At 39.6% G+C, this 19658-nt stretch overlaps 1 protein-coding gene across 1 annotated transcript in view; it reads right to left on the bottom strand.

Annotated features, from left to right (window-relative positions):
• Positions 1-19658, bottom strand: part of LRRIQ1 (leucine rich repeats and IQ motif containing 1) — a 200674-nt gene that overhangs the window by 161864 nt on the left and 19152 nt on the right. Inside the window, exons 5-7 of the mRNA XM_060245148.1 lie at positions 14970-15087; positions 1779-2008; positions 790-864 (exon numbers count right to left, since the gene is read on the bottom strand). Of these exons, the coding sequence (XP_060101131.1) occupies positions 790-864; positions 1779-2008; positions 14970-15087 (423 nt within the window). The remainder of the gene's footprint in view (positions 1-789; positions 865-1778; positions 2009-14969; positions 15088-19658) is intronic.

Here is a 19658-nt window from a genome sequence, read left to right as displayed (position 1 = left end):
ATTCGTTACAATGTGCTGGTTATTACCTTTAAAGCCCTATATGGCCGAGGACCTGCCTACCTTAGGGACCGTCTCTCCCCGTACGAGCCCCAGAGAGCACTGAGATCAGCAGGGAAGAACCTGCTGACTATTCCCGGGCCAAAAGAGGTAAAACTCCAGAGCACCCGTACTCGGGCTTTCTCTGCTATGGCTCCACAGCTGTGGAATCAGCTTCCAGAAGAAATGCGGGCCCTGCGGGACTTTGAACAGTTCCGCAGGGCCTGCAAGACCATCTTGTTCCGAATGGCATTCACCGACTCAAACTGCTAAACTGCTAAGTAAACTTGCCAGCGAATATAGCACCAATATACTAATGTCTTTGTTTTTAGAATTTTAATAGATTTTAATCAATTGTAGTTGAAATGTTATATATTGTACATTGTATGTATTAAGTTCTTGTTCTTAGCCGCCCTGAGCCACTTCGGCGGGGAGGGCGGGATACAAATAAAATGTGAAATGAAATGAAATGAAATCATGAGCTCCGGCCGTTCAGACAGGCAGGAAACGTGCCATGCATGCTTTGGAGATTTGCTACCAAGAAGTTCCCTGTGGCTGTTTAATCCAGTCCCAGACCATCCTACAATTAGGTAAGGACAGGTTGGACATGGGGAACAGATGTGTACGTATGATCACACCTGTTTAATCAAGAGGACAGGGGTAGCTAGGGTGAACCGAATCTCTTGTGTGATTGCACCCAGAGACTATAATGCCAGCATTTAGTTCTAGTCAAGATTATTGCATGTAAATTACCTTGTGTTGTATCAATTGTTCTTTCCAAGCTTCCTCCTCTTTTTGTAGTGCCTCATCTAAAACAGCTTGCTGATGCTGCACAAAACAGAGAACCTCATTAACATCACTTTAATGTACTTTGGTAATATTGATAATCACTGGAATATGGCAGTTGATTTAGTACACTAGAGTACTATAGATACTGCTTCTGTAAATAACTTTGTGATCATTGTGTCCTACTTGGGGAGTGGGGGGAAGAGAGGAGGAAAGTTTTTGTGCTTGCCCACAAAACAAGAAATTATGAGGTTTGGTCCCCCTCACTAAAGTAACAGAAAAGCTGTTTCAGGTAAGGAAAATCTGTGCATGCACTGGAGCTGTGTCCAGAAGCTAGCTGAAGGCATATGAACTTCCAAAGCCAAACAATAATATAACTATTTCATTCTTCACAGTTCCTCTTGAAGCTATTTCAGAGACAGCTCTAGTTTATACAATGCCCAGATCTCCATTTTAGCACGAAGACTAAAATGATGGCTTTGAATCTGCACATATGTACGAGAGCATATGCAAAAGAGAAAGGCTGGAGAACTATAATACATAAAATGGCAAAATCCAACTAAAAACAAAGTTCTGGGTGTCACACTATAGAAACATTGTTTGTTGGTACGTCACTGTTGTCAAATATAGAAGCAAAAAATAAAATACTTTACTAACAATGCTTAATATGATTCAATTTGAAAAAATAACACAATTTCATTTGTGGCCAAAAAAAGCTGATTGCTAGAACATGGCTCTCTTCCAGGAAGGTGTTCTAAATATATAATGTACATTACTGGTAATAAAAGCATATAAAATACCAGAGATATATGCATATATGCAAGATTTAAGATAGTTGACTAAGTTGCATCAACTTCTATCAATCCATCACATGTGCATATTATACTACAAAATTGATTTTATGCATGCAAATCAACAGAGATTAAGACATTTCCAATTCTAGTTTAAAATTTTACCGCATGCAACATTTCTAACTTCATTCTTTCTGCCTCCAGCTCCTCTTGTCTTTTCCGTCTCTTGTCCATCTCCATCTCATTTTCCATTTCTTCCATCTCCTTCTCCTCTATCAGCTTCTTCATTTTGTCATCTTCAACTTCTTTTTGTTGTTCTAGCCAAATCTCATATTCTTGTTTGCATTTTGCCTCAACTTCTTGGAAACTAAAGCTAATGGCGATATCATTGCCATCTAGAAGAAATCATTTGTGTCAGTTTCATAGCACTGAAAACTCTGATCCTAACCTAACAATGGGTTGGACAGCTCATGAGAATTTTAAGACATATGCACCATGTAATCAAAGTGACTATTTCTGTCTACAGTAATCTCATCTAGTTCTCCCCTCTCCTTCACAATGCCACTAACAGAATAACTCATGTCACACCACATGTGAAGCACACCACAAAACCAGAAATGAATTGCAAGCCCATGGTTAAATACTCATCTAGGCTGGGATCAAGCCTCATCTAAGCCATAAACTCATTGTGTGGTTTTAGGCAAGTCACTGCCTCTTGGTAAAGCACTTTGCTCTGTTATTATAGAATTGTGCAAACATCAAGAAAAATATACCACAATAGAGATGTTGGCAGGATTGTGTCTATTTCAATTTGTCTACATTACTGTTTAAGATCTACAGATTATAAATCAAATATGCATGGGAAGCCAAGCTGAATGCACATGCTGTTTTAAAAAATAAGAAACTGAAATTTTACTCCACAGAGCATGGAAGGGCATTGCGATCCTCCCCAGGAGAGACTACTTATTTTATTTTCATAGAATGATTGCTGCAGTCAATCTCCAGTAGCATGTGGGGGAAGTTTTTTCCCTTTGAGCAACAAGTCTACATCCCCCTGGGAGTAATATATGGGGTAAATTTAGAGTCAGTTAACTGTTCCTTCACAATCATGTGTCTGGGCACAGGGGCGTAGACTTTCCAATTTCCTGAGGGGGGAGCTGGGGCTGTGCCAGAGGTGTTGCTATCCTAGGTCCTTAAAAGAACTGGGATCTAGTGACATCACAGGAAGGAGCCAGTGACATCACAAGGAGGGGCCTCCATTATCACTACCTATGGGTTTATGGAGAAGTTCCCCATAAATTCAGGGAAACCCCCCCAACAATGCCTATGGACTGGGCCAAACCCAGGAAAAGGTGGAAGTTGGCCAGTGGTTATAGTAGTATCTCAGAGGTCACCTATTGTGTCCTGTTGTTGAAAATCACTTTTAGAATAGTCGCTTTAAGATCTGCAAATATACATATCATGTGCATAGGACAAACCAATGGTCACAAATTTGACAGTAAAAGGCAATACAGAAAAGCCTTTAGGGGAACATTTTATAAGTTCCCCTGGACATTCACTTACAGTTGTCTTGTATCTGCCTCATTAATAAGGGTAACATTGTACTGAAATTTACAAAACTATGGCGTCACAGATACTTTTGATTGGTAAATTCATGGGTCTCTGACCCAGAATACAAAACAGTTTCTGAGCAATGAGCAAAGTTTAGAGTAGTGGCAATGTTCTTCTCACTTCAAGTGAGTACAAGTACATTTTGAGGCAATTCAGAACAGTGCCCATTACCATGACTCCAAACCTAGGATACAGTGCTATTCTTCCCCCCAGTTTCTTCTCCAATCATTAACTAGTTGAACAAAGTTTGGTTTCAGTGACACCTTTAAGACCAACAAAGTTTTATTCTGGGTATATGCTATCCTGTGCAAGCACACTTCATCAGATACATTGAAAACAGTTTCCTCAACCTTTACTAACAGGGGTTGAGTGGTTGTCAGGAAAGCCAAGATGCATAAATACTGGGTGATTATAACTGAGATTGGATGTGAGAAAGATCTGTGAATGGCAGAAAATTAGCATACAAATACAAGAGTTAACAAACAGATCTGGGAATGGAATGAGGTTTGAGTCCAGTGGTATCTATAAGTCAAATCACGTTCCATTATGGGTACAAGTGAGAACTGAGAGGCTTAGTATGTCCACTCCTTAAGATTCACTGAAACAGACTTCCTCAAGTAATACATATAGGTAAGGGGGAAGGGGGAAGTAACTGAGCAATAAACATAAGAGAAGCCATGTTGGATCAAGCCAATGGCCCATCCAGTCCAACATTCTGTGTCACACAGTGACCAAGATATGTGTGTGTATATACACACACATGTACATACATACATATACACACATATACACACACACACATATATACCATATATATACTGTGGCTAATAGCCACAAATGGACCTCTGCTCCATATTTTTATCCAATCCCCTCTTAATGCTGGCTATGCTTGTAGCTGCCACCACCTCCTGTGGTAGTGAATTCCACATATTAATCACCCTTTGGGTGAAGAAATACTTCCTTTTATCCATTTTAACCTGACTGCTCAGCAATTTCATTGAATGCCCATGAGTTCTTGTTTTGTGAGAAAGGGAGAAAAGTACTTCTTTCTCTACTTTCTCCATCCCATGCATAATCTTGTAAACCTCTATCACGTCACCCTGCAGTCGACATTTCACCAAGCTAAAGAGCCCCAAGCATTTTAACCTTTCTTCATAGGGAAAGTGTTCCAAACCTTTCTAGTTGCCCTTTTCTGCACTTTTTCCAATGCTATAATATCCTTTTTGAGGTGCGGTGACCAGAATTGTACACAGTATTCCAAATGAGACTGCACCATTGATTTATACAGGGGCATTATGATCCTGGCTGATTTGTTTTCAATTCCCTTCCTAATAATTCCCAGCATGGTGTTGGCCTTTTTTATTGCAATCGCACACTGTCTTGACATTTTCAGTGAGTTATCTACCATGACCCCAAGATCTCTCTCTTGGTTAGTCTCTGCCAGTTCACATCCCATCAGCTTGTATTTGTAGCTGGAATTCTTGGCCCCAATGTACATTACTTTGCACTTGGCCACATTGAACCTCATCTGCCACGTTGATGCCCACTCACCCAGCCTCAACAGAACCCTTTGGAGTGCCTCATAATCCTCTCTGGTTCTTACCACCCTGAACAATTTAGTGTCATCTGCAAACTTGGCCACTTCACTGCTTACTTCCAACTCCAGATCATTAATGAACAAGTTAAAAGAGCATGGGACCCAGTACTGAGCCCTGCGGCACCCCACTGCTTACCGTCCTCCACTGTGAAGACTGTCCATTTATACTCACTCTCTGCTTCCTATTAATTAGCCAGTTTTTGATCCACAAGAGGACCTGTCCTTTTACTCCATGACTCTCGAGCTTACTAAGGAGCCTTTGATGAGGAAATTTATCAAAAGCTTTCTGGAAGTCAAGGTAAACAACATCTATTGGGTCCCCTTTGTCCACATGTTTGTTCACCCCCTCAAAGAACTGTAGAAGGTTAGTGAGGCAAGATCTTCCCTTACAGAACCCATGCTGAGTATTCCTCAATAACTTGTGTTCATCAATGTGCCTACTCATTCTGTTCTTGATAATGGTTTCCACTAACTTTCCCGGTATTGAAGTCAGACTGACTGGCATGTAATTTCCCAGATCTCCTTTGGAACCCTTTTTAAAGATGGGGGTGACATTTGCTACCTTCCAGTCCTCAGGAACGGAGGCAGATTTCAATGAAAGATTACATATTTTTGTCAGGAGATCCACAAGCTCAACTTTGAGTTCTTTCAGAACTTTTGGATTTATGCCATCTGGACCTGGTGACTTATTAGTTTTTAATTCGTCAATCAGGACTATGATGATCGATATCTGACAAAAAGGGAGCAAGGTCATTAAGAAAGAGGTTAAACAGAAAAGGGGCCAACACACAGCCTCGTTTAACCCCTTTGTTTAACGGGATTTTTGATGTAAGATTGTCTGATGAAGAGCATTTGACCTGACAAAAGTTAGAAGTATATAATTTTTTAATAAAAGACTTCTCCCTTTTTGTCAGATATCAATCATCATAGTCCTAAACATCGGTGCCAGATGTTCCCTTACTTTTATACGCAGACGATACAGTTTTACTATCTTGTTCCAGAATTGGATTAAAACGCTTGTTTGCCAATTGTATCACTTTCCTTAACTACAATAAGCTCCTTTTGAACTATGACAAATCTAAAATTGTTGTATTTTCCAAATCTTGGAAGCCAACTAAATGATCAATAGATGGCAAAGAGATGGAACAAGTAAAATACTATAAATATTTAGGAATTCATTTCCAATATAACACACTTTGGACTAATCACCGTAACTGTATAATTAAGTCAGTCAATGTTAATGTTGCAGCTATTCAGCGCTTCTTTTATAGTAGAGGCAATCAGTTTGCCCGAGCTGCGTTAAAAATCTTTAAGGCTAAAGTGATACCACAGCTCTAATATGGGGTCCCAGTTTGGATCACAGCCTTGGACAACAACATTGAAGGTGTCCAATCAAAATTTCTACGGAAAATCCTGGGATTCCCAAAGTGCGTACCATATGCATTTCTATGTTTAGAAACAGGGATGAATCTTGTGGAAACACAAGCGTGGCTAATGTTATTTAAATATTGGTTACGGCTACATTTCTACTCTGATTCGGAGAGCCTTCTATATCAACTGCTCTCAGAATCCAATATGTCAAATTGGCTAGTATTTATTGAGCGGAAAATTAAGTCTATGGGCACTGATATAGATTCACTTTTTATGCTATCCCTAAAAGATGCATTCTTGAAACTTAAGCTTAGAATCTTGGATATTGAAATGCAAACATTATATAGCCTGGCCAACAAAACTTGCTCCCCACTTTTTGAACTTCCTCTTTCTGTAGGGAAATTAGCTTCATATTTCTCCTCTCTGCAAGCACCACAACAACAGCGTGCTTTCTCGTTAACAAGATGCAATGCATTACCATCTGCTATTTTATTTGGCAGATTTAACAGGAATGATTACTCTGCCAGACATTGTCTTTGTAATCCCAAATGTATCGAAACTATCTCCCATGTATTATTGAATTGTCCCCCTTTATGATGATATTCGTCATATATATTTGAAAGATATTTTAGCAGCTATGTTGAGCTGTGCTGATTCAGGCAAAGTTTACAGACTTTTAAATGATACCTGCTCTGAGTTAACTTTAACGGTTGCCGAATTTCTTCAACAGGCCATGGAAATCTGACAGAGACTGGCTCTGGAATGACCATATCTTATTTGTTTTATTCATTTAATTTTGTTAAACTTGAAATTACATATATTTTACTCATTTTATGTACATTAGCTTCCCTGTGTACTCTATTTTCCAGGATTTTATATTACCTGCATTGTTATTTGTACTGCTAAATCTGTTTTATGCCAATAAAGGCTTCTTGTTGTTGTTGTTGTTGTTGAACTCTTTGATGTATGCCATCCGGACCTGGTGACGTATTAGTTTTTAATTCGTCACTCAGTTGTAGGACCTCCTCTCTTATCACCTCAATTTGACTCAGGTCTTTCAACACCCCTTCCAAAATTAGTGGTTCTGGAGCAGGCAAACACTTCTCATCTTCCACAGTGAAGACTTAGGCAAAAAATGCATTCAGCTTCTCAGCCATTTCCATATCCTCCTTCAGTAATCCTTTTACCCCTTGGTCATTCAAAGGCCCCACTGCCTCCCTGGCTGATTTCCTGCTTCTAATATATTTGAAGAAATTTTTATTGTTGGTCTTTATGTTTTTTGCAATATGCTCCTCATGGTCCCTTTTTGCCTACCTGATCACAATCTTGCATTTGATTTGCCACAGCCTGTGTTCCCTTTTATTAATCTCACTTGGACTACCACTTAAAGGAGTCTTTCTTACCTTTTACAGCTTCCATTACTTTGTTTGTTCACCATGCAAGCCTATTCTTATACTTGTTTGTGCCCTTCCTAACTTGTGGTATATATTTTATCTGAGCTTCTAGGATTGTAGTTTTAAATAGCCTCCAAGCTTCACATGCCTCCTCATCTCAGAGAATTTACCCCTTTTAAAGTTAAACATGGTTGTGCCGGTCTTTTGGGGCAACTCCCTATTTATACAAATGGTGAAATCAATAACGTTATGGTCACTGCTCCCAAGCGGTGCAATCACTTTTACACCTCTCACCAAGTCTTGGGCATTACTTAGGACCAAATCCAGGACTGCCCCACCCCTGGTAGTTTCTGTGACCATCTGCTCCATAGCACAGTTATTGAGAGCATCTAGAAACTCAATCTATTTCTTTCGACCTGAACACATATTGACCCAATCAATCTGCAGGTAGTTAAAATCACCTATTACAACACAGTTTTTATGTTTAGCCGCTATCTTTAATCCTTCCATCACATTATAATTGTTCTCTATCTTTTGATTTAGTGGGCGATAACAAACTCACATAGTTAAATTTCCTTTTGGGCCCTCTAGTTCAACCCAAAAATCCATCTAAGATTATAATAACACATTGAGTAAGATGTGTAAATTGGTATACAGATAATAAAGCAGTTGAGAATTGAATTGGAGTCCAATGGCACCTTTAATACCAACAAAGAGGTGTCCATAGCCCCTTCCCAGTGCCTTGCTACCTTTTGATATTTTTTCAGACACTGGAGTTTCTAGGGTTACACACACACATACACACACGGATATTTATCTGACATGAGGCATGGGGGTGTTTTTTGCTCTTAATTATTGATCCTATTTATTGTTTTACTGTTTTTTCTTGGTTTTATGATGTAAGCCACCCTGAGCCCATTCTGGGGGTAGGACGGAGTATAAATTGAGATGAGAAGGCAATGTACCTGAGCCACTACATGCTGTGTTCACCATATGCTACAGTTTATCAGGATTTTAGGGAAGCTTTTAATACCTAAATCATTCAGTTTTCAGTTATACTCAGAAATCAAACTTTCATTTCATTTCATTTAGTCAACTTGTATCCTGCCCTACCCACAAAATGGGCTCTGGGTGGCTTACATCATAAAACCAACAACAGTAAAACAATAAATAGGATAAATGATTAATTGCAAAAAAACACAAGCCTCATGTCAGATAAAATGTGTGGGTGTGTAATCTAAATGAAACAGTGACTTCCGGGTTTCAGCACCTTGAGATCGGACGGTCGGAGGAGCTTGGCTCCAACGACCCCTCCGAATCAAGCGGTAGGAGGGGTGCCACAGCTGGGGAGGGCCTCCTGATGGCAAGGAACTTTACAGGAGCCAGAGAAACAATGGCAGTTGTTCTCTGTTTTTTCTGTTTGATTCAGTGCTCAGTCGCCCGATCTCCATGATGGCAGCAAGATGTGATTGCCCAACTGCTTTTCTCTTTCACTAAGCTTCCGATACATCATTCTTCTATCTTAATCACTGGAATTCTACCATGCAAATAAGTCAGCTTTCTAACAACACCAGCTAATGGATCTTTTAACTTAACAACATTTGAAACTATTCCAAAAGAAAGGGGAAGAGGAGGGAAATTCCCCCCCTTTTTTTCTCCGCAAAGAAGGCTTTAAAAAGTAAAGAACAAGCTGGAAAACTTTCAATAATCTAAATTGAACTGAGTAAAGATATTTGAACTGATTTGGTTGATAAATAAATAAGCGTTAATGAGATCACCTTTTGGTTACAACACGGTCTGAATAAAAATGGGATATACTTACAAGAGAAATGTCAGTGATGCCTAATTAGGACTGAAATGGCTATAATTGTAACGTAGGAGAAAAACTTGCGGCTGAAGGAAACAGATTAACTGGGACTTTGAATTACTTTTCAGCTTTGATTAACAGACTGAGTCTTTTCTGTGGAAGAAATGGCAGTTCAAACTAAAGCATGTGGGGAAAAAAAAGATATTATGAGTGCCATAACCTTCTTAAAGCAGGAACTTGGTGGTTTTCCAGAGTTGATGCAACGAAAGATGGAGACTTTTATTTTGAAATACAACGAATTTGAAAGTCGATATGAGCAGAGTAATAAAGAGACCTCAGGGATGTCTGTCAAGCTGAGAAAAAAAGTTAAAGATTCATTCGGAAAGGTCTGGAAGAAAATCAAAATGGAGCCAATGTGCACAGTTACAAAGATGGAACGGAAATCAAGACTGATTAAAATTTCCATAGGGGGAAGTGAAGAAGTGGGGGCCGTAAAACTCTCAGCAGAAAGGATGGAGGTGCCAAAGAGAGAACAGGCAGATTTCAGCAAGACGATAAAATTTTGGATAGCTTTCAAGAAGAAGAAATTATAAACTGTTTTTTTTCTTGGCTTTTTTCCTTTTTTACATTTAACTGGTTAACATTGAATTAATAAAAGGGATTGATGAGTAATTTTGAAATGGCAAGTCAGAATTTGGACACCTCTCTTCAGTCTGTTATACTCATTTATGGAAGTTAAATAGAATAATATAATTAAGAGAGGGCCAAGGAGATTGTATGATTTTTTATTTATCTAAAAATAAGCAAATGTGGGAGATGATCTTAGAGTAATATGAAAACAGAACCTACAGTCTCCAAAATCTTTACAGAATTTTAAATTTTAATTTTAAAGTAGATAAAAAGTTAATTTGAGTAAATTGGTAATAAGACAGGCAACACAAATATTTTATAATCTTAAGGATCTGCTCCTGATATTTCTGACAAGAGAAACTGTATAATGAAATAGACAAAGTACTGTGTTTTTTGCTTTTTTTTCTCTCTGCTAGAACAAGTAAATTAGTATTAAGGATAAAGGAACTATGTTTACATTTTATGCTTATGTTAACTGTTAACATTGTTAAACCAATTAGTTAACTTTTATTTCTAATACTGCTAAGTTTAACCAGTTAACTCTGTTTCATGATTAGTTTCTCTGACTTTCTCACATATGTTTTGAAGATGAATAGTTTAGATTTATATTACAATCTACAGATTAGTTAAAAGTATATAACAAAATAAGAAGACTGTAGAATTTAATGGTTATAATGGGTAAAATTTTAAGGCTTGCAAGTAGAAAGAATTTGGTATTTTGTCTTCAGGTAGGAATGTAACAGGTATATATACTGCTTTTCTTTAATTCTTTGGGTTTTTTCCTATGGTTTTCTATCTTGTACCCCCTTCTCTATCTTTTGCTTCTGTAACCATGCATTTCTTGCCCTTTTTATATTAAAACTTAATAAAAAATTTAAACAAGAAAATCTAAATGAAACAGTGTACATTCACACAAAAGCTGATGCCTAAAATAAAATTTGGTTGGTTCTTAAAGGTGCCACTGGACTCAAACTTTGTTCTGCTGTTTTAGATCAACATGGCTACCCCACCTGAATCCATTAGGAAATTTTTAAAGGCCTCTGATCTTCATGTCCCTCCTCCACACCCAATCTCACTTTCCCCCAAAGTGCAGAATGCTGCGGCACAGCTGTTAATGAGGCTGCCATGATGGGAGCACATTCAGCCAGTGCTGAAAGAGCTGCACTGGCTACCTGTTGTGTTCCGAGTTCGCTTCAAGGTGTTGGTATTGACCTTTAAAGCCCTTTATGGTCAGGGACCTGCCTATCTACGGGACTGCCTTTCTCCATATATCCCCCAGAGAGCACTGCGTTCAAAGGCAAAAAACTTACTGTCCGCCCCCGGACCAAAAGAAGCCAGGTTATGTGTGACAAGATCTAGGGCTTTTTCGGTGGCAGCACCAGAGCTTTGGAATACCCTTCCGAAAGCCATAAGGGCCCTGCGGGATCTGTCTGCGTTCTGCAGGGCCTGTAAGACCGAATTGTTCAAGCAGGCCTTCGATGCTTGACAGAAAGAGGGCTGCCACTGGACATCACATAGAATGCTGGTGATCACTGCTCGGAAATTCAATGCCGCCTATATTGTATGAATGTGGCACCATAGAATGGTTTTAAAAATTGTAATATGTTTTTTAAAATTGAAATATGTAAATTATGGTTTTGTATGTTTTAGTGGTTTAACTGTATTGACATGATGTTGTAAGCCGCCCTGTCCGCTTGTGGAGAGGGCGGGATATAAGTTGAAATAAATAAATAGATAGATGATAGATAGATAGATAGATAGATAGATAGATAGATAGATAGATAGATAGATAGATAGATAGATAGATAGATAGATAGATAGATAGATAGATAGATAGATAGATAAATGTAAATTGGAACCAAGCAAGTATGTTGAATCCACCAAAGTGCTTGCAGTCTGACTATTGCTACATTAAAGTGTGTGTAGCCAGCCAGAATTAAGGCCTATAATTTTTTTTCAACAGACTCCAAACATATTTAAGGATTGATATGTGCTGGATATCAAAACTTTAGTTATTAATCTAGAGAGTCAAAACTTTTGCTTCAGCGGGAAGGGCGGGGTATAAATCAAATCAAATCAAATAAAATAAAATAAATAAAATAAAATAAAATATCATAATTATCTTACAATATCAAGCATCCTTCAACTTTCCAGATTGGCTGGCTGGATGGACAAAATAACCACCTTTCCTAGATCTCAGTTGAGAGGTCTGTATCTCCTGACAGATGTGTTGCAAGAGCATCCTATTGCCAGGGAGGTTACCAAATCTCTTTTCCCTTGACCCAGGTCTGCCAAGGTCAAAACAGTTTTTTCTGTCTCCAGGGATCTGTCTTCCTGAAGACTCTCTAGCACTAGATACCTCCACAAGAAGAAAGGGAGAAGTTTCTCCATCCTTCTATCTATCCATGGTGTGTGTCTATGCTAGCTCAATTAGCATTTGTAAGAAGGTGAGCTTGGAAGATCATTACACCACTGACTTCCTTCTTTCCAGCCCAGAGGGAAAAACACACACAGTGGGGAGTTTTCGTGCCTCACAACAATGTCCCAGGATACATTACCCCATTCATGTCACTACTTCTTGAAAACCTAAAATGAACTGGAAAACATTTTCATACACTCAAATGAGTTTGTCACTATTGCCTGGCATTGGTTGTCTGGGCTCCTGACCCCCCAAGTCCTGCACTGGTTGCCTGGGGGGGAGGCTCAGACCCCCCAAGAAAAAAAAATTGGGGGGGGGGGTGGCTCAAGTCCCTTTGTAGTTTACACCTATGTGCTCATGTCAAAACAGCTTTTCCTGTCTCCAGAGATAATCCTCCTATTTGATACTGTCACATATATGTTTCCTGTTTGGAGAGGGGAGGGGAGAGAAGGGGGGTGTTTATCTATCCATCTATTCATTGTCTACTCTGCTAGCTCAATTAGCATTTTAAGAAGGTGAGCTTGGAAGATCATTACACCCATGACTCCCTTCTTTCCAGCCCAGAAGAAAAAAACACACACGGGGGGGTTTCCTGCCTCACAATGTCCCAGGAGAAAAATGCATTTCTTCACAGGATTCACTAACCCATTCATGCCTTTGAAGATCATTATCTCGCCTTCTTGAAAATCTAAAATGGATTGGAAAATATTGTCAAACACTCAAAGGGGTTTGTCACTGTGCCTGACACTGACTGCCTGGGAGAGACCTGAGCCCCTGAGCCCCCAAGTCCTGCATTGGTTGCCCAGGGGGGCTCAAGCCCTTGAGCCTCCCCTGTAGTTTACACCTATGTCTGGACACAGAAATGCATTACGAAGCAGGAACCAACCTAAAACGATATAATAAGGTATGTAGAAGTTCAGTCATCCAATTTCTGTTATATTTATTTATTTATTTGGGATTTATATCCCGCCCTTCCCACGAATGGCTCAGGGCGGGATATACAGTTATACAGTCAATAACTTGGGGAATGACTGGACAGAGCTATTACCATCTGTTTTGCCCCCCTGCCCATCTATGGACTTGTCCACTGATGAAAGACAGATTTGTTATTAAGTAACCTAGGTCTAAATATCTGTGGTATTAGATAGTTTACAATTGTTTTCATTGTTGTAAGCCAATTGAGTCTACACTAGGGATAGGCATGAATCAAACCACAAATCATGATTCTTCTAAAAATGACCAATTCACATTTTGTTCTAAACTGGTTCATCTGATCCCAACACACCTGAACACGTAAATGAACTGGCCTTTTTTCTTGGCATGTCATTTGGTTTGTGTTTGTTTTGTTTTTCCAAACAACCTGGAATGATTCCCCAGCCCCTGAGCTTCTGGTGAAACTGACTAGACTGTGCTTCCAGTAAAACTGACTAGACACCACAGCTCTGTTTTCCTCAGTCCCCTTTGGCTTCTAGCCAGTTTCCAGTGACACTGACAAGAAGCCACAGCTCTTCTTTCCCCAGCCCCCTAGAGGTTCTAATCAGTCTCACCAGAAACTGAGGGGGCTCAGGAAAGTGGAGCTGCCATTTCTAGTCTGTTTCATTCCCTTCCAAGCATCCTGGGGATAAAAAAGACCAGAAGCTACAGGGCAGCTTTCCTTTCTTTCCCCTGCTTGACATACTCCTAGAAGAACAGTTTACAGAAATACAAGTGTTGTCTTGCAGTTTGTCCTAAAAAATGAAATTCATTCTTTGTGATTAAAGTTTTTTATGTAACTGCAATCATTCCGCTTTATCCATTACAGCCCTTCTCTCTTAATTACAAGTCTCATTGATTTTAAAGGGTCTTGTTTCCAATAAATAAGCCCTTGAGGCTAAGTCAAATGTGCACCTGAAAATGTATTTGAAGTAAATTGTTCCTCTTTGCTCACCCCAATTTTAAGCATACTTCTTTGCCCACTTCTGTTTGTGACTATTCAAAGCCATTGTTACTTCTCTGCTGATACTATAGCATCATTTTAAAAGACTTTTCTTTTTCTTCTTCAGTACATGATTCCAGCCCAACAGGAATCATATAGTGCAGGGGTGGCCAACGTTAGCTCTCCAGATGTTTTTTGCCTACAACTCTCATCAGCCCCAGCCATTGGCCATCTGGAGAGCTAACGTTGGCCACCCCGATATAGTGTGAAGTGATAAAGTCATGACACTATGAGGTCAAACTATCTTATAATATCCATGGAGAACAACAAAGCCAGTTCAGCATAAGAGCAATTTGTTGCTGGAACCACTTCCCTCACTCTTAACTGGCTTTCTTTACTTTTAGTTATGTCCTCGCATAGCACAACTTGATTTGATACAAGTTTAGTGACATAACAGGCAGCTATTCACTTCATTTGTCTCAGTGTTTATGAAATGGGAAGTGCTTTCTGAGCCTTAAGAAAAATTACCTGTCACTCAAGCTTAGCTTCATTAGCATTGCACAACTTACCTCTGTGTAAACAAGGTTAAGGCTAGACTGCAATTTTCCTTACCTGTCAATAAACCAGAATCAACAGTTTCATTGGAAAGAATGTTTCCATTATTGTTGACCTCATCTGCATTCTCTGTCTCTGTATTAATTTGTAGTTCCTCATCTATTTCAGAGAGTACCTAAAGAGCATAAAATATTTTCATAATAATCAGTTTGGTTTGGAGTTATTTAATAACAACAATAACTAAAACATAAAAACAATTTGCTGCATGTGAAGACTGGGATTTAATAGAGTGTGGAGTGTCTGAAATATAGTTAAGTATATTATATGTGGAGGGAAAGAAGCTTGGGAGCTGTTGGATTAGGCCCAGTGCAAGGAGTCCTATAGAAAAAGCAATCATCTGACCAATGAAATGTTCAGAGGAGAACAATTACATCTAGTTTCATACTATTCCCCACTAACTACAGGTCAATTTGCTAACATGGCCAAGTGTGTAAAACACCAGCACTGTGCCAGGAAAAGGTTGTGTGCATACAGTTTGCACCTACAGTTCCTTTTCCAGATAAAAATAGTGGGTTGGATCCAAACTAAATTTTCCATCAGAGAATGGATCTGTCCTGCCTCCCTCCTCATTCTGTAGACTAATGCTGTCCCTGAGGGACAGGGGACGTGAGGAACAGCACAAAAGGAAAAGGAAATCAGTGGAAACTGCTAGTTTAGTCAGGACCCAACCAAGTGCCTGCTTCAACACATAACAAGCTGAGTTGGGACAAAAAAAAATCCAAACTATAAGTTTAAAAATATATGTTTAAAGACATACGTTTGAAAGTATTTTTAAAGATGCCAAATTTAAATGAACTTATTAAATAATTTATATTATAACATTTATTCTTTGAGAAGCAGGAAGAACTCTACTAAACAATCTCTGAACATTTTCTGTTTTGTGTTGCCAAAAACTAATCAGGTCCTGGTAATTTTTCTTTTTTTCTACCCTTCTGCAAATTGTTCCATTCTACCAAGCCAAAAGCCTTCTCATACAAGATGAAATTTAATATCATGGGTATACCAATCTTTTCCATCATATTTATATTGCATGTCTTCTACTGTCAGCTAATTTCCTGACTTTAATAAAGCATGGTTGATTAATAATTAGATACTTGGACAAGATATAAGATCTGATTTTGATATATCTTTGCCCTTTTATAAGGAACTATAAGGCCCATTGTGAAGAAAATACAATGTGCTCTAGAAAAATGCTCTGGGTGAATGCCCCCCACCCTTGCTGTCTTCCACCCACCCAAGTGAAGGCATGCACTTCCTCCCCACACACACCTGAAGGGGAGCTGATATCTTTCATCTGGAGAGCAGCTGTAATTCTGAATGATCTCCAGCCCTCACGTGGAGATTAGTGAAACTATAGGATCTTAGCGTACCGCTATGTAAATAACAAAACCGCTAAGAGACACCGTAAATTTTAAACAACAAAACAGTGTAATGTAGAAGTCAGTGGTGTTCTGACAAAGCTTGCACGTAGAACTTCAAATAGACAAGAGCATATAGCAAAAAGACATTCACAGAAGACAGTTCAAAAACAGTCTTTCCAAGGAGTAACAATATTCCAGTATTTAGTTTGTGGAACTAAAAGAAGCTCTTCCAAAGACATCTGTTCTAGATATCAAGACATTTCATCCATCTTTCTCCAGTTTGGAGGCTTATTTATCACTGGAACCCAATCTTTACAATACATTCACAAGAGACCAACAAGATTCAGAACATGTCTATTAGATTTCCATGTTTTGAACCTTGTTGGTCTCCTGTGAATGCACTGAAAAGATTGGATTCCAGTGATAAATAAGCCTCCAAACTGAAGAAAGACAGATGAAATCTTGATATCTAGAACAAATGTCTTTGGGTTTCTTTTAGTTCCACAAACTAAATACTGGAATATTGGTACTCCTTGGAAAGACTGTTTTTAACTGTATTCTGTAAATGTCTTTTTGCTACATGCTCTTGTCTATTTGAAGTTCTATGTGCAAGCTTTGTCAAAATACCACTGACCTCTACATTATACTGTTTTGTTGTTTAAAATTTATGGTGTCTCTTAGCGATTTTTTAATTTGCTTACCTGGAGATTGGCAACAGTGGTTCCTCATGAGGAAATGGCATTGTATCTGTCTGAGGTGTCATCCCTCCTCAAACTCCACCCCTTAAATCTCCAGGAATTTCCTAACCTGGAGTTGGCAACCGTATCTCTTCTTTATCTCTTTCAGTTTTCCATTGCTTTCCCCCTCCCTGCAGCTTCTACATAGGAAAAGGACAATCTTTTTTCACATTGGTGGTGGTGGGGAAACCAAAGCAGCTAACATCATTCTCCTCTACCCACTTTGATCTACACAACGTTGTAAGTTAGTGTAAGGAACCGGTCAGGGTCAGCTTGGGAGGGTGACCACTATAAATTTTTCCCCAGTTACCTTCCCTCAGTCCCTTAGGCACACACACAAAAATCCTGTCAGAACTAAAGAAAACCAGGCACCAGACAGTTTAAAAGTCAAAACCACACAAAGGATATTCTTTGGATCATAAAGGCAAGAGAGAGGGATAAAATAATATTAAATTGGTTGATGTTCAAATAAATCAATTGGTAGGCATATAGTTGGCAAAATAATTAATCTCTAAACACAGAGATTGGTAGGTTGAACAAATATAAACAGGCAGACTTTAGAAACATTCAAAAACTTTTGGACAGGAACGCTATATAGTGAAGATGGAATAGCCTTATGCTCAGGCTTCTTTAAATCATAATAATAATAATAATAATAATAATAAATAATTTATTTATTTATTATTATTATTATAAAATAATAAACGATCATACACTCTTTGCCATACACAATGAGGACTTCTGACTTGTGCCAGATCAATATTCCCTCAGACTCACACACTAGCATGCAGGATTCACACCTTTTGGGTGCTCTTCTAGCCCCTCAATCCTGTGTGTTCTACCCAGCTAGATTTCTAGCCTGATTCTTGGGATTTCTTTCTAGCCACCAGAATGCAGTCCTTCCTTCAGAGTTTTTGAGTGTTCTCAGTTTAACTAGGAGTCTGCCTTGTGTTCTGACCAAACTCCACTGAGAGTTTCTCCTCACAGAAGGTGCCTGGTTTTGACCCTCTTCTGACTAATAACTCTCTGACAGAAGCTTCTTATTCAGTAATGTCCACTCAATGAATTCAGCCCCACAGCTGCTTAACAACTGATCAGCTTCAGTACACAGTTCTCACTCCACTGCTCCAGTACTCAAGCTCCAACTCCAACTGAGCAGAATCAAAAACCCCTGAGATGTTTTACTTCCCCTCCAAATGTCTCTCATTTTGCTACATTTCCATTAACACCGTTGTGGCCCAACCAATCGTTGAAAGGCTGTTCCCAGCTTCCAGGCTAACTTGCCTTAGGCAGTCACAATTAGGTTGGGCTGAAACTCTGTGACTGGCCCAAAAATCACCCAGTCAGCTTCCACAGCAAAAACCTGGGTCTGGCAGACCCCGCTCTGAAGTCCCCTCTCCCAACCTTGGCTTTCACTCATCTCCTCACCACTATTTCCTCTAAGCTGCAGAGTCTTGTGAGCAAAAATTCTACTTTGTGAGCTACTGACATTAAAGTTGTGAGCTACTGCATAAATTATTGTAATCTGGGCCCATTTTTCTTGAGCTAAGACAAAAAGGTGCGAGCTGGAAATTAAAAATCTGTGAGCTAGCTCATGCTAACTCAGCTTAGAGGGAACACTGCTCCACCCCGTTGCTGTCTTCCCACCCACCCTGCAACTGAAACAGACACTGGCTTTCCATCCCCCCCACACCCGCATGTGCGTCTGTGTGTCCTCATGTTTGTGGGGGCTCAAAGCCCTGAAATAGATCTAGAATGCTGAGAAGGAAGAATAATAGGAGTGGGGGGGTGCAGGGGGAGCATTACAACAGTCACACAGACACTGAAGCACATCATTTCTTTTGTTTACAGTGCATTATTGCCACCTTTTCCTGTCATATCCAGCCTTGTGGTGTTTAGCATCAGCATGAGCATTGGCATTTATTTATTTTTGCCTGACATGGTTGTGTTATAACATATGCACCTCAAGGCAGGTACTTTCTGTAGGGAATTTTATCTGATTTCAGTTTTCCATCTTCTCCCCCCTCCCTACAGCACCTACCTAGTAAAAGTACAGTCTTTCTCCACAATGGGGACAAAAGCAGGAAGCAAGTGACCTCAGCAGGGTATAATGACACAGCCCTCGCCTGATTGGCAACAATGGTTCTCCAGGCAGAAATGGCTAATTTTGAGAGTGGATTCTATGCCATGGTACCTGGCTGAGGTCCCATTCTTTCTCAAACTCATCCTCTCCAGGCCCCACCCCTCAAATCTCCAGGAATTTCCCAACTTGCAGTTGGTAACTGCTAATTCACATTGGCTGTCATAGAGGGACTGCTGCTGAACAGGAGCATGCAGCCAGGCCTAGTTAAGTCATGCCAGCGAGGTGGCATCAAGTCACCCAGAGGTGCTGCCAGACCTAGGGTAGCCAACCTCCAGGTGGAGCCTGAAGATCTCCTGGGATCAGAACTGAATTCCACACAAATTTCTCTCCCCATCCTGGAGAAAATAACTGTGGACTGTATGCTATTCTATTCACCTGAGGTCTCACCCTTTACTGAGGAAAGCAGTGAGGATTGTCTAGCAACAGCCTCTGGCTAGCACTTTCC

Source organism: Heteronotia binoei, chromosome 8 (assembly GCF_032191835.1).
Source record: "Heteronotia binoei isolate CCM8104 ecotype False Entrance Well chromosome 8, APGP_CSIRO_Hbin_v1, whole genome shotgun sequence".
Lineage (NCBI taxonomy): Eukaryota > Metazoa > Chordata > Lepidosauria > Squamata > Gekkonidae > Heteronotia > Heteronotia binoei.
The sequence above is the reverse complement of the archived record's forward strand: the minus strand, read 5'-3'. Positions and strand labels throughout refer to the sequence as shown.